Below are 16,335 nucleotides of genomic sequence, written 5' to 3'. Positions count from 1 at the left end.
AGGTTTTTTTTCACTAGAAACAGGGGAGAGTAAAACCCCTAGCCTTCTTCCACCTTTGCTACTGGGACTAAAACAAATTTTTCGACTAGTTTTAGTACCTCGCTTTCCATGGAAGAATTTCCTAGAGCCTGATCTTTTGTAGTTAACAATCTTACTGGAGGGGCCAGACGAATTCTAATTTTAACCCGTTGAGAATGGTGTCTAGTATCCATGAACTTGAAGAAATCTGGGACCAGGCCGGGAAATTATTATTTTTATAATCTGCCCCCCCACCTGACTTCGGGCGTCATTGCTGATCCTGTTTCTTTTGGTCTCCAAAGGACTGACTGAAAAAGTTATTTCTACCTCTCCTTTGGTTCAGAAACCTATCTTCTCTGGATTTCTTGATTACTTCTAAAGGGGCGAAAGGAACTGTTAAACCTATTTTTAGAGGAGAATGAACTCTGAAACCCCGGAAAGTTTCTCTTTTTATCCGCAGCCTTATCTAACAAGTCATCCAATGTTGGCCCAAAAAGGTACTCTCCTCACCGCATAGTTTGTTTTTTGACGGGAAATCTCCAACCCAATTCTTTAGCCACAGGGCTCTCCGTGCAGAATTTGAAAAAGCGACGGATCTGGCCGCCAGTCTGACAGAATCAGCTGAGGCATCCGTCAGGAAGTCAGCTGCTTTATTTATCGTTGGCAAGGATGCTCAAATCTCTTCCCTTGGAGAGCCAGACTATAAGAGATCGGGCCGTACATGTAGAAGCTATACATGGTCTGAAGGAAGAAGTAGATGCCTCCTATGCTCCCTTTAAAAAAGTATCGGCTTTTTTATCTAATGGGTCTTTCAATATACCCATATCGTCAAAGGGAAGAGCCATCTTTCTGGATACTTTAGAGATGGCTACATCTATCCTGGGTGCTTTATCCCATGTAGCACAATCTTCCTCTTTAAAGGGATATTTACGTTTGAGATATTTTGAGATGTAAACCTTCCTGTTAGTTTTTTTCCATACCCCTTTAATTAAGGCTGAAACATTTTTATGGACCAGGAAGGTGCTGTGGTGTCTGGATTCTAGCCCCCCAAACATAATATCCTCTATAGACCGGGGCTCTTCTGTCTCCTCAATGCCCATTGTTAAACGTACGACTTTCAGGAGTTTTTCTGTGTCTTCTATGGGGAAACATGGTCTACCACTAATTTCACCTTCTTCAGAGGAAGATATGGATGAATCGTCAGAATGCCCATATAATGAGGGGTGTATCTCCTCTTCATCAGAATCAGATGAAAAATGTTCCTGTGGAGTCTCATGGCGCCTTACTTTAGGATCTTTTTCACCCAAGACTTTTTTAGACGATAGGGTAGAATTAACTTCCGATCTGACTAGTGCCTGAAGACATTTATAAAATTATGGCGATCCCTCAGCCACCGTTTTATCAATACAGGACTGACACATTTTATTTTCCCATTCAGAAGACAACCCAGCTTTACAAAGAGCACATTCCTTATTCTTTCTCTTAGTCACCACCTTCTTAGGTTTTGTCTGTAACACATTAGTATAAGTGCATCAGCAGAGAGAAGCATAACATCACCCAGAACACTCACCCCCTTAGAGGTAACAAGGTTGGAGGGACTGCAGACTCCTCAGTGTGTTTGTCCTCTTCCATGCTTCTGTTGCTGGCCACCAGAGCGCTGCTTAGGTCACAGACATGCAGCCCATTGCGCACCCTACTCATAGGTGCTCTGTGATGACATCATGCCTGATGCTGCGCGCCAAACCACGTGACTCCTCATGCTTTCCCGGCCTCACTCTCTGCCGGAAGCTCCTCCTCCCCCTGGGGTCCGGACGACCGTGCCTCTAGAGCATCAGCGATGCCGCCAGGCACTCCATGCTCCAGCACACAAAGCACTCTCTCAGGAGTTTTGCTGTGCCTCTGCCCATCCCTACTAGCGCACCAACTGATGCCGCATTACATTCCCAGGGACAGCAGGTATGTCTGAGGACAAGATCGAGCGCACCATTGGATCGACATAGGAGCACCACCAGAGGGAAGGTATCTGAAAGAAAAACTGCAGGCTTCCCCAGAGACAGGAAACCACACTGAATTGGGAGGAGAGTGTCCGCCCTTTTATTCTGCAGGTTTCCTGTCTGTGGGGATGGATTCTCTCTCTCGTGGTGCCGTCATGGGTGAAGGGAAAAATGCAGGTGCTGCACTGATCAGCACAGGTCCTACTCACAGCTGCTCTATGTCCGTGGAAGCTGCAGCCAGACAGGAACTTCTGCTGAAGGAGGAATGCAGCATTACCTGGCAGCCATTCAGATGAACGACTGTCCATATAACACAAGGGCGGCTTGTCCACCAAAATGGATTGTGGATCACAAAAGGGGACTCCAAGTGAGAGACCCTCCTTTATGACATTCATGTGCCGTAAGAGAGAATATGTACAAGCAAACACAATGCTACAGCACTCTGCAAACATGGAATATATGAACTAATGCTATAGTCCCTAAAGAAAAAGAATGAGATGTACTTAAATAGATTGTCAGCAAAATTATTTGTGCCCATCCACCACAACAAGGTGACCTCTTTCCAGATGGGAAACTGCTCTATATGATACCTCTCTCTGTGCTTACTGGCCTCTAATTCAGGGAGAGCAGGCTACACATGTATACGGTGTCTGCTCTAAGAGAGCATACGGACAGAAAAAGCTTTCATGAAACAACCACTTTAAGCCACCCCTTCCCTATTGTTACCTAATTGTAAACTACAGTTATGCATTTATTTTATGTTTAAAGGGACACTTGCAAATATGCCCTATTAAAGGGGTTTTCCAGCCCCATGAAATGTTTTACAGCTGGTAACGGTATAACATAACACAAGGAGTAATGCTCACATTACCAATGTCCTGTTGCTCCTGTGTCATTGCTTCCCTTGTCCCCCATCAGTCTGTTTACCTGGCTCCGGTGATGTCTAGTTGTCGTGATATGGCTCTGCAGTGATATCGGTGGTGTTGACATGTCTGCAGCATTCTCATGTTGACATGCCACATCATTGCTAGCTGGCTAGAGACCACGGAAGCATTGACATCTCTTTTTTTTATTTTATTTTATTTTATACCATTATCAATTGGGTGTAAAAAAAAATCCTGGTGCTTCATAAGCCCTTTAAGTTATATTAAAGAAAGAGGAGGTAAATCACGTTCTAAAAGACTTGGCTGGCTGAATGGATTGGGAATTTTGGCAGGGCAGAAAAGGACATGGCAGCAGATCCTCAACGAGCTGATCAATGGGAACTTGTACTTTAATTACTAAGTAGCTCAAAAAAGTTCAATTCTGCCCGTTACATTTCTAATGATAACATATATTTCTGTTTTAGTAGTAGAAGACAGGTTTTATATCCCACCATGAGATCATACCTGAGACACTAAGCGTTGGTTTTCACTCAGCCAGGTCTCCCTCATAGCTGCCTTGCGATCAAATCTTCGTGCAAGTTGTTCCAGTTTCTCCTGTCGGATCAGCTCATTTCGCAGTGCCAGTTCTCTCTCGTGTTCAGCTTTTTCCAGTCTTTCCCAGGCCTGGACAAATTAAATGAAAAAAACTTTTTACTGAGAGCTTAGGAAACGTAATGTAGTAAGTGCCAATTCTGAAAGACAGAGGGCCATTCTCTCAAACTCGGCACATAATTTGACAAGACCAGGAATGAGGGATGTGTCATTTATATATATATAAAGCAATAGGGCAGCACAGGACTCAGTAGCAAGCAGTGTCAATCTGATATATGTAAAAAAAACAAATATGCTCTCAGAGGCCTAATCCCGGACAAGAAGTTCTTATTCTTCTCCACCCAAACCCCAAAGTGTAAGATGGTCCTCAAGTTTAACATGAAAAAATATTAAATGTAAAAGCACTTGAAGCAGCAAGAGCTGGTAGAGGGGCATGAAGTTATCATTTTAAACAGCTGATCGGCGGGGAAGGGGTGGGGGTCGGACCCTCAACGATCAGCTATTGATGAGCTATCCTGAGGATAGGTCATTAATATATAAATCCTCAAAAATGTTCTTATTTTTTCCACTTATTTACACTGCTCACTTGTCTGTCTTTTGGGTATTAAACGGACTGGATAGGGTGACAGGACAGCATTGCAACTATGCCCCCTTTTACTTTTGTTTGGAAATAGAAGTTTTAAGAGGTTATCCCATGAAAATTATTGATCCCTTATCTACAGGATAGGTGATAACTATTGGGTCACAGGGGTCCAATCGGAGGGATGCCCTACATTCCCAAGATCAAAAGATCTCCAAGACCCTTTTCTGAATGGAGCTCAAGTGTGCACGCCGGTCCACCGCTCCATTGACCTCTATAGTGCTAACATGCACAATGCTCCGTCAGTCCCATAGTGAATCGGGTGGAAGACAAACATGCACACTGCTGCTCCACTCACAGGTGGGACTGAAAAACCTGATGATAGGTTTCCTTTAAAGGGAACCTGTAACCGGGATTTTGGGTATAGAGCTGAGGACATGGGTTGCTAGATGGCCGCTAGCACATCCGTAATACCCAGTCCCCATAGCTCTGTGTGCTTTTATTGTGTAAAAAAACAGATTTGATACATATGCAAATTAAGCTGAGAAGAGTCAGAGCTTGAAAATATGACTATTTTCTGGTCACACAAGTAAGATATGACTCTTATGTTAATTTGCATATGTATCAAATGGGTTTTTTTACACAATAAAAGCACACAGAGCTATGGGGACTGGGTATTGCGGATGTGCTAGCGGCCACCTAGCAACCCATGTCCTCAGCTCTATACATAAAATCCCGGTGACAGGTTCCTTTTAATGATTCTTGTGAAAGATGAAAGACAGTTCCACAAATGTCTGGAGTACAACGCTGATTACTACATTGCTACAGTGCTCACCTTGTTAATATCGGAGATGAGCTTGCCCTCTCTTGGCATGTACACTTTCTGGTTGTTGGCCCTCATCTTACTCTGAATGGTAAAGAGCAGCACTTCCAGGTTGCCTTTCTCTGTAAATCTATACACACACGGGAGAAAGAAAAAAATATATATGTTAGAAAAGATAAAACTGATTTACAAAGTCTGTTCCTTAAAGTGAATCTCCACCTTTTATCAACTGTTATGGTTAAAGGGGTTGTTTCGAAGTTATCCCCTGTCTACAGCCACCACCGATCCAGAGAAGAGGGATCTGGTTGTCCCGATCTGATCAAGTGGAAATTCGGGCAGGCACCCTGCCTCTCCTTTCATTCTCATGGGACTGGCAGAGATAGCTTAGTACAGCGCGCGTCTATTTCCGGGGGTCCCAAACAGAATGAATAGAGCAGTAGGGCGCATGCACAACTTGCTGCTCCATCAGATCAGGTGAATTTTACCCCTCTTCTCAGGATTGGTGGGGGTTCCAGTGGTTGGACCTTCACCCATCAGTTTGTTATCCCCTATTCTGTGAAGCAATGGTATTATCTTATCCATATGCCACTACTTTATTAGATGCAAATAGATTGGGGCTGCATTTCAGCAAGTGGAGTGGGGGATTTAGTCAAGATGAATGGTGTCCTCAATGCTGAGAAATACAGGCACTTATCCATAATGCAATGTTATCAGGGAGGCGTCTGATTGGCTCCAAATGTATTCTGCATTAGGGAAAGGACCCTGAACATATGGAAAATGTCATTAAGAAGTATCTTCAGTGTAAAGAAGAACAAGGAGTCCTGAAATTGATGATGATTTGGCCCTCACAGAGCCCAGACTTGAACATGTATGTGTCTTCTGATTTATATCTAACATGTAAGTCTCTTCTGGTTTATACCCAACATGTCTTTTTATTCTCATTTATACATAAAATGTATGCTTTTTCTGACCTTCTTATAATTTATACATAACATTTACATTTCTTCTGATTTAGGCTGAAATTTTTTAGCAACGGAAAAGTTGACAATTCTCTGCTCTCAAACAATTGTTTTTGATGAAATGCAGAGTAAATGTCAGGACAGGCAATTATTACCTTCTCCGATAATGGTTACATTTGCTTGCCTTACAAACAGACACAGTATGTACAAGACTGCCTTCTTACTTTGGCGGTTTTTCCACTGTACGGTAGGTGTTGAATGCTTGAAGCTGCTGTTGCACACCAACCAGTGAGTTAGCAAATTTCCGGTTGTTGAGGATGATTATGGTTTGCTCAATCCATTCAAGGAGGTCTGAGGCCAGGGACTCATATTTTTCGATCATCTTCTCGGTCTCAATTGCATTATCAAGCACCTGAAAACACATAGAACATTGTTACTCAGAACAATCACACATTGAAAGCTACTCTTAAATCCATAGTGGACATAAGAATGCCTTCCATCAAATTCTGCTTACATGTAATGCTAGGTCAAACCGTTCAAGGCTAAAAGCCTGACGTATGCTGAAGACATAAATGTAAAAGCATAACGTATAAGCATAACATTAAAACTCATCTACCCTGCAACTATTATTGCTAGGGACCTCTACTGGAGTGATAAGGGCACTTATAATAAACTTACTACAGTGACAACCACTTTATAGGGAACCTGTCACATTGAGTATGGTGTCTGAGCTGCAGGCAGCAGGTTATAGAGCAGGAGGAGCTGAGCAGATTAATATATAGATTTATGGGAAACATGCAGTATAGCTTGCAATTTAGATCTTGGCTCTTTCTACACTTTGGAGTCCAGTGGTCGGTCCTATCAGTGCCCAACAGCCTTTCCAGTGTGTGCATACAGAGATAGCTGTCAATCACTGAGTAGGACCGCCCACTGGCACAGGGATTTAACTACAGAAACTAGTTTTACTGAATCATTTCCCACAAAACTATATATTAATCTGAACTTGCTTGCATTCAAAACCATGCCACCGACAGACAAAACTGCATGTACAATGTGACAGGATCCCTTTAAAGGGGTAGCCATGATTTATTTCACCCAGTAAGCGGGACCTGCGAAGAAAACTAAAGTAACCTACTGCTCAGTTTTGGCTTCCTGGGACCTGAGTTGTCCTCACTGCAGTTTCAGGCCCTACATGGACAGGGTCACATGCGCCACTGCAACCAATGACTGGCCTCAGCGGTGACGTGTCCCCAAGCAACACATCACTGGTGGGTCAAATCCTGCTTGGGGAAAAGTCACCACTGAGGCCAGTCATCGGGTGTAGCGGTGCATGTGACCCTGTCCATACAGGAAGTTTACATATAGGGACCGGAAGAGCAGTGAAGTCAAGGTAAGTATAGTTTCATTCACAGGTCATGCTGTGTATAGAATAAATGAACTGTGGCTGTTGCCACTACGTCCAGGAGAAGTGCTAGATTCTTCCCCAGAGGAACCCCAAAGAAATCAAAGTGATTAAGAGAAACTATTCTTCTGACATAAAAATATCAGAAAGGAAAACGAAACTGGAATTTCCAGTTTGGCCAACGGAGCACAAAAATCAACAATATGGAGCTGGCAGCTATAACAACAAACACCAAAGGTTAGAATAACAGGAAGAAGTCCGTGACAAACACTTTGGCCATAAACTACAATGTGTGTCTTTTAAAGATTTGTCATATCTCCTGCCACGGCCAATTTAGTAAATAATTGTATTCCCCATAATTTACGTCTGGGGCATCTTCTCTTAAGGCTTTATTAGGGTCCATTCACACGTCCGTAGTGCATTGCGGATCCGCAATACACCCAGCCGGCACCCCCATAGAAATGCCTATTCTTGTCCGTAATTGCGGACAAGAATAGGACATGCTGTATTTTTTTCCGGAGCTGCGGACCGGAAGATCAGGGCCGCGCCCCGGAAATTCATAGAGAATGAATGGGTCCGCACAATTGCGGAACGGGTGCGGACAACACTTGCGGACGTGTGAATGGAGCCTTATACTGTAACAGCAGTGGTCTAATTGACTAACTAGCAAAAGATTGCCGTGAGGAAACTGTTCCCTCCCAACAATTGCTTGCTCAGCCGGCCTTTAGATATATACGTGTTGTGCCGTTTTATTGTTAATCCTCCTGGAAATCTATTTATTAATAGACAACTGCTACTTCCTCTTGTCAAACGAGTGCGTCTCTACACAAACGGACACGACCAGCACTGATCGGATAATCTCAGAATGTAAATGGCCACACTCCCCAAATGGTAACAACCATTTGTCAAATCAACCACAAATTTCTCGTATGAATAACAGAGGAACAGCACAACACAAAGATCATCAAGCATTGTTATATTATAGGAAAGGTAAGTATATACTAAAAACAGACACATCGGAGAGGTGACAGGTCCCAGGTTCAAGAAAGGGGCTTCATGCAAACTGCGGATCCATAAAAACACGGATATCGGTGATGAGCGTCCCACACACTTTTTTTGTTCCACACTATTGTAAAAATGCCAATTCTTGCCCGCAAAACAACAATGGCAGAACGGACACAGGAATGGTCAGAACATGGTGTGCTGTGTAAATTTTTTTTGTGGTGCCACTGAAATGAAAGGGTCTGCGGATCGGATGCGGACCAAAAATAGGGTTGTGTGCATGAGGCCTAACTAATACATACAACAGATCTGATTGATTAAAGTCTCCCCAAAAAGAAACAGTGGCGATTAGAAATGTATTTACTGCTCATGTCCTCATGATGGGGGATATGTTAACCCAATAATAATTCAAATTGGAAAATTAAAAACGAATGAGTGACATTATCCCAGGGGTTATGCAGGCCACATAAGCAATGCAGGAGTGGCATCTTCCTCGTAGGACTCGTGTATTTGGGGAACGATACCACTGCACTAAAAATTAAACTTACTTTTCCAATACGCTTTCCTTCCACAGCCAGAGCCTTCATTTTTGAGAAGTAATGATAGTATGTGACAACATAAGTGATGATTGACTTTTCATCAGGATGATCAACGCTAATATCTGGAAATATAAAAAAAAACAAAAAAAAACACAACATAAAACAATTTTAAACGGCCTCAGCTAACGCAATTATCTCATTTTGATTACCATTGATAACGGGTTTTGCATTAGAAGGAATGGGATTTGTATAAAGTCTGCGTCATCTCATCCTATGTAACACGCATAGGCTTCTCTTACTGAGGATCAAGTCTGAGGGAGAGTAAGGCTACTGTAGTATACGGTGGTTCTTCCGCACAAAACAGAGTGTAATCCGAAACATGTTTTACGACTATGGCTCCTATGCAGACCAATCAGTCTCCAGGGTTACAGACTACCCCGTTTTTATTTTCTGGCGGCATAATTTTTTTAAAGCTATTTTCTATGCAAGATTGCGGGGGCAGCCATCTTGTCAGAGCTGTTCTTTACTGCATTTAGAGATATGCTTTACAGCAGCCACATGGGCAATAGATACAACAGTCTGGAGGGGACTCAATGACCTGTAGGGGTGAGTGTTGTAGACATGCTCTAACACCTGTGCAGAGGTCATTGGACAGGGAGGGAGTAGATTAGCTGAGACTATTATCTATAGTAGATGGTGGACTCTGTAATATCCATCCATCTGTTACCTGTCATTGCAATCCTGCCTGTGATGATGAAATGACTGCTAAAAAGTAATCTCTACAGGACAGGACATATTATTAGGCTTAATGGCCAATGCAAAAAACTGCAGTATTGGAAAATACTCAAAATTCTAAAATATGTTTAACATTAAAACTTGTTTTAAAGGGACACTGACAGGCCCTATAAACATTTAGTTATTCCTATGCAGTCATAGATCTATTAAAGATTATTCCAATGATATAAGAGTACCCCCTGTCCGCATTGTAAACCATGTAAAAACAACTTTATATTGATCTGTCAATCACATTTCTTTATGCCCAAGGGGCGTTTTTTCTCCTACCTTCGTGCCCAGCCGCGCCTCAACTGTCACTTCCTAGCACCGCCCAGCTCATTATTATTCACTGCGCTGGGCGGCTCTTACATTCCCCGATCCGGTCACTTGCCGCGCATACCCGATAGATACTTATGGGCATCGGCCTCAATCGCACCATCTGCGCATGCGCCGACACCCTCCCAAGCCTCTAATTGAATCCAGCGCCGGAGAGAAGAGCGCTGGATTTAATTACAGGCTTGGGAGGGTGCCAGCGCATGCGCAGATGGTCCGATTGAGGCCGATGCCCATAAGTATCTATCGGGCATGCGCGGCAACTGACAGGGGAATGTAAGAGCCGCCCAGCGCAGTGAATAATAATGAGCTGGGCGGCGTTAGGAAGCGACAGTTGAGGCGCGGCTGGGCATAAAGAAATGTGATTGACAGATCAATATAAAGTTGTTTTTACATGGTTTACAATGCGGACAGGGGGTACTCTTATATCATTGGAATACACTGCATAGGAATAACTAAATATGTTTATAGGGCCTGTCAGTGTCCCTTTAAGCAATAGGTCATTTGCTGATGGCATAGTCCCAGCTTGTATTCATCACTGTGCTCACCTTCTGGGTCCAGAAGCTTTGTGAGCCCAAGGTGCTGCTCGGCAAGATTGAAGGCATTCTGGAGATTGTAGTGTGCGTTTGACTTCTTCAACTTGTCAAAATCAATCAGATCCGGCCTGTGTGGAGAACAGGTTATCACATAAGTGAAGGCAAATCACAACTAAATATACTGAAAGAAAACAAAAAGCACCATGACACCTTTCACATGGTCAAGCCTGGCTGCTCAGATCTGACCCAGACACCATCAATCTGTATATTATCTTCTTCCAAAGCCATCATGGTGGGCTTACTAGGAAAGTGCACTTTCTTATTAAGGAAATGAAACAACCAAGCTAGAGCAGAATGCAAAAAATACACAAAATGCATGTACAATAAAAAATAAAAAAAATACAAGAAAAATAAGGCAAAAGCCACATTTTCCAGAGTATAAAATTCATTACAAGCTGATTTCCTGAAAATCAGCTTCTCCTCGAGACTGTTTTCCTAGGACCCTCAACAAGTGGTTTAAATTATAAAGACCATGGTGGTAAAATGACGTCCTACTGGAGATAAATAACAAGAATGAATAGCATACAGAATAGTGGGATAACGGATATTTCCTGGCACATAATGAATGTCTGTCTCTAAAGGCCTTTAACCCTGACAAAAAGCTCAATTGCCTACAGATATACTGACTGGAGGAACCAATTAGGAAAATTCCTCTTTGGTTTCAGTGTAAAGACCAGAACTCCCAGCGTACCGCACTTATGAACTTAGCACTTCCCTGATCCATTTAAAATTACTGCTAACTATTCCACAAATGTGAATCATTTATTTTGGCATAATTTCCATAATTTCTCCAGAAACTTTTTTTTATTTTTTATTTTTTTTTAAATACGGGGCACACCTCGCCAGTATATGCATTCCTGCATGTGATTTAGCACTGTTTAGCTCTCCGATGCTGCATTTTTCCATGTAATTAGAATAATACTTCATCTAATTTTACGTAAATGATAGTCCTGTCTGGACAACCTCTTTTCAGATTTTGCTGCCGAGGCAGAACTTTATTTTATCGTAGTGGCATTTTCAATGCTCAACAGTGGCCCTTTAGGGTCTAGTTTCTCGGCCTTGGCTATAGGGGCATCGGGGTGGCACAGTGAATAAAACTGCTGCCTTGCTTGTTAAGGAGCTTTACAGAATAACTAATTTTTTATTATATAAAAGCGGACTATAACGAAAATTTTAGTAAAGGGCATCAACAACCCATGTAAGCATACGTGCAAGACTATATCATCTATGGTAAAAGTTGAAGATCACTCCACAAACAGTCAGACATGACTGTCACACACAGGTCTGGCGTCTAGACCACAGTAGGTTCCATAAATAGGTGTAGATGTGGCAGACCAAGACCACGGTGTATAATTTATATCTTGTCTAGATTTCCGTGAGGGAATCTTGATAGACCGTAAAGCTAAGTGCAACCATATAGAAAGACATTTGGATACCGGGCAGATTTTTGTCACTACGATACAAGATAATGGTATGGTCTAGTAGAACAACACGTGGATATAACCACAAAGAAGAATATAAACTAATAAGATATATATATATAAAAAATAAAAAAAAGAAGGCTCCACAACAACAGTGAAGAAAATATTCTTGGAATTGGGTGCATGTTGTGTAGATTAAGGTTTAAAGAGGTTGGCCCATCTGGGACATTCATGGCATATTGATGCAATATGCCATCAATATCAAATAGGTGCAGATCCAAATTCTGGACTCGATCCTATTGTCAGAACAGGGCCCCAAAGCGGCTGTTTTCGAAAGTCTCATGGCAGTGAATGGCGAGCGCACAGGTGCTCAGCTATTTTCGGAACTCCTACACAGTGGTGAATGGAGGGTGGCCAGACGTGTTGTCTGTTCACTTTGGGGGCCCCATTGTGGAGATAGGAGCAGGTCCCAGAGATGGCATGTCCTAGCGATATGCCTTTAATGTCCCAGATAGGCCAACTCTTTTAGCTAAAACTTATGTGCATAACTTAACAGGGGTCAGAAGAATGAGCCGTTTCCTTCTCTTTAGAACTGTCAAATACCTTTGGTGCTCTTACCTGTGTTTATGAATGAGTGCATTGAACGCCATCCCATCTCTCCAGCTGGTTGTAAAGTTATGTATGTTCACATTCGGATATCTGAAACACAAGCATATCGATAGGATTAAGATTCCAAATATAATGATATCATATAATCTACAGTAAAGATAGTGTCACTGCTCCATTCACGAGGTGCTAAAAAAGGGGCCGTCTAGAGATTTCCCCTATCCATTGGTCAGACCAGAAGGGATAACACCACTGGGACCCTCACTAGAATAGGGGTCCCGAGTCGCCTGTAGTCGCAGATCAGCAGTCGAGCATGTGCACTGCTGCTCCATTTATCTCCAAGGACCTGTTCCAAAGACGTCAAGTACAGCACTCTGCAATGTACAACCCCCTCGATCAGACATTTATCTTCTGTGCTGCGGACGGGGTACGTTTAATACCTGGCACAAACCCTTTTAGACACTGGGGTCTTCTGTATGTGTAGCGCTCCATATGCATGTTTGGCCAACAGCTATTCTACCTATCTCCCCCATACACACGTTTTTAAAGGGGTTATCCCATGACTAATGTAAAAAATTTATATCAACCTTCATATAGTACGTGACAATCTCTTTCTAACAAAGCCAGAACCAGCCCTGTACCTCACATGGATCCAGAGATCTCCCCATTCATTGATCTGCTAGAATTATATGAAACTAAAAGGTTAAGGGGAGTGTCTTTTCTGCTGCAGCTAAGGGGGCGTGTCCATGCTCACCCTATCACAGCTCAGGAGGCAGTTTAAGGATGAAACTGAGCACGTGCGGCCATCTCAATGAGCCGGACAAAGAAATAAGAGGAAAATAAAAAACTACAGGTGGCGTTATACACATACATTTTATTGAATAACTCAGTGGCTATGCAAAAATTTTAATTACATGCAATTAAGTATTTAGATGCAGGTGCTGGGTTGAAAACTGTAGAATATTTTTAAGATGGAGAGAAAAGTAAGGCCGCATTCACTTCTCCATTTAGAAGATCCAGCTGCCTTATTCAGCACAAATTACGGCTGTCGGACAGACAAAATTTATGCCGGAAATTGGCAGGATCACTGCCGGACCTCATTGCAGTCAATGGGGATCCGGCAACGCCTAAATGGAGATGTGAACGTGACCTAAGCTGCCACAAGATACCTCTCCATCCAAGATGCCATATCCTTCCTTCCCCTGACATCTGCCGGGGGACAGCCTGTCCTGCAGATATTCTGCATATTAGAGTATAGGCATCCCTGTCATCACTGCTTGTACAGGGGGCGATGCCAGGGCATAACTGATATGTAAACCAACTGCAGTGTCAATCAAATATAGGGTCTCAGAATACAACATTTTCTTATTTAATGATGGTAGCAGACAAAGAGATTGTCTCGACTATGTGAACAGACATTGCAAAATGTTCTGCTAAGGCCCAGCAATAGGAATTTCTATAGAAATCAATGAAAAACAGTCCAAAAAGAGATTAGTCAATTTCTAGGCCAGGTTACCTGGCCTGCTACCAAGGCAATGCAGTGCTACTCCTCATATGCCATATGAATATCTAAATCTCTCCGTAAGACAGGATGCATGTGAAAGCGATAGGCCTAACGCGTCCTCGCACACTGGATTAGTAAGTAAACCCGTTTAATGTATGCATATTTCCTCACACATCCCCGCAATCCCGATCCTTCTGACACAGAATACCGTCATTTATGTGCACGGCGGTAATCCAGTTAGACAGGACATGTTTCTAGCCAGCGCAATTGTTTTTGTGAAAACGTTAAACTGTAAGAAGATCTTTTGAGGTAATCTTTTAATCTCCACTCACCCAGCTGTCTTCATCTGGCACCATAAAAGCAGCGCATCCTTAGCAGATTTCTTCTCCTTATTGTCCTCTGTTTCTACACTGATATCTTGGATCTAGCAGAGACAAAGGGCATTCAGTAAGAAGAGGTGGGTACATGGCCGTCAGGTGGCACGCTTCTAACCAGATGTGTGATCTAGAAATTCCAGGCTGGCAAATAACACACAATTCACCACGGTAACATCTGGCCCAGGGGTAATAAGTACAGATATCACATAGTATAATATTAACGGATCACCAGTAATTAGCAGATACTTATTTAAAGGCTTATTCCCATTTTATAAAGTGATAGGACATTGCTAGGACACTCCATCACTTTAACCACCTCAGCCCCCAGTGCTTAAACACCCTGAAAGACCAGGCCACTTTTTACACTTCTGACCTACACTACTTTCACCATTTATTGCTCGGTCATGCAACTTACCACCCAAATGAATTTTACCTCCTTTTCTTCTCACTGATAGAGCTTTCATTTGGTGGTATTTCATTGCTGCTGACATTTTTACTTTTTTTGTTATTAATCGAAATTTAACGATTTTTTTGCAAAAAAATGACATTTTTCACTTTCAGTTGTAAAATTTTGCAAAAAAAAACGACATCCATATAGAAATTTTGCTCTAAATTTATAGTTCTACATGTCTTTGATAAAAAAAAAATGTTTGGGTAAAAAAAAAATGGTTTGGGTAAAAGTTATAGCGTTTACAAACTATGGTACAAAAATGTGAATTTCCGCTTTTTGAAGCAGCTCTGACTTTCTGAGCACCTGTCATGTTTCCTGAGGTTCTACAATGCCCAGACAGTACAAACACCCCACAAATGACCCCATTTCTGAAAGTACACACCCTAAGGTATTCGCTGATGGGCATAGTGAGTTCATAGAACTTTTTATTTTTTGTCACAAGTTAGCGGAAAATGATGATTTTTTTTTTTTTTTTTTTTTTTCTTACAAAGTCTCATATTCCACTAACTTGTGACAAAAAATAAAAAGTTCTATGAACTCACTATGCCCATCAGCGAATACCTTGGGGTCTCTTCTTTCCAAAATGGGGTCACTTGTGGGGTAGTTATACTGCCCTGGCATTCTAGGGGCCCAAATGTGTGGTAAAGAGTTTGAAATCAAATTCAGTAAAAAATGACGAGTGAAATCCGAAAGGTGCTCTTTGGAATATGGGCCCCTTTGCCCACCTAGGCTGCAAAAAAGTGTCACACATCTGGTATCCCCGTACTCAGGAGAAGTTGAGGAATGTGTTTTGGGGTGTCTTTTTACATATACCCATGCTGGGTGAGATAAATATCTTGGTCAAATGACAACTTTGTATAAAAAAATGGGAAAAGTTGTCTTTTGCCAAGATATTTCTCTCACCCAGCATGGGTATATATAAAATGACACCCCAAAACACATTCCCCACCTTCTCCTGAGTACGGAGATACCAGATGTGTGACACTTTTTTGCAGCCTAGGTGGGCAAAGGGGCCCATATTCCAAAGAGCACCTTTCGGATTTCACTCATCATTTTTTACAGAATTTGATTTCTAACTCCTTACCACACATTTGGGCCCCTAGAATGCCAGGGCAGTATAACTACCCCACAAGTGACCCCATTTTGGAAAGAAGACACCCCAAGCTATTCCGTGAGGGGCATGGCGAGTTCCTAGAATTTTTTATTTTTTGTCACAAGTTAGTGGAAAATGATGATTTTTTTTTTTTTTTTTTTTTTCATACAAAGTCTCATATTCCACTAACTTGTGACAAAAAATAAAAACTTCCATGAACTCACTATGCCCATCAGCGAATACCTTGGGGTCTCTTCTTTCCAAAATGGGGTCACTTGTGGGGTAGTTATACTGCCCTGGCATTCTAGGGGCCCAAATGTGTGGTAAGGAGTTTGAAATCAAATTCTGTAAAAAATGACGAGTGAAATCCGAAAGGTGCTCTTTGGAA

General features: G+C 42.3%; 1 protein-coding gene across 3 annotated transcripts in view; it reads right to left on the bottom strand.

Annotated features, from left to right (window-relative positions):
• The window catches only part of SPTBN1 (spectrin beta, non-erythrocytic 1), a 184,297-nt gene that overhangs the window by 52,035 nt on the left and 115,927 nt on the right, over positions 1-16,335 (bottom strand). For all 3 annotated transcript variants that reach the window (XM_040429744.1, XM_040429745.1, XM_040429746.1), the window contains 7 exons: positions 14,359-14,450; positions 12,535-12,615; positions 10,448-10,563; positions 8,802-8,914; positions 6,074-6,261; positions 4,903-5,020; positions 3,401-3,559 (listed from right to left, as the gene is read on the bottom strand). In XM_040429744.1, the coding sequence (XP_040285678.1) occupies positions 3,401-3,559; positions 4,903-5,020; positions 6,074-6,261; positions 8,802-8,914; positions 10,448-10,563; positions 12,535-12,615; positions 14,359-14,450 (867 nt within the window). The remainder of the gene's footprint in view (positions 1-3,400; positions 3,560-4,902; positions 5,021-6,073; positions 6,262-8,801; positions 8,915-10,447; positions 10,564-12,534; positions 12,616-14,358; positions 14,451-16,335) is intronic.

The sequence above is a fragment of the Bufo bufo genome, chromosome 4, assembly GCF_905171765.1.
Source record: "Bufo bufo chromosome 4, aBufBuf1.1, whole genome shotgun sequence".
Taxonomy (NCBI): Eukaryota; Metazoa; Chordata; class Amphibia; order Anura; family Bufonidae; genus Bufo; species Bufo bufo.
Note: the sequence above shows the minus strand (reverse complement) of the source record. Positions and strands in the feature narration are given on the sequence as shown.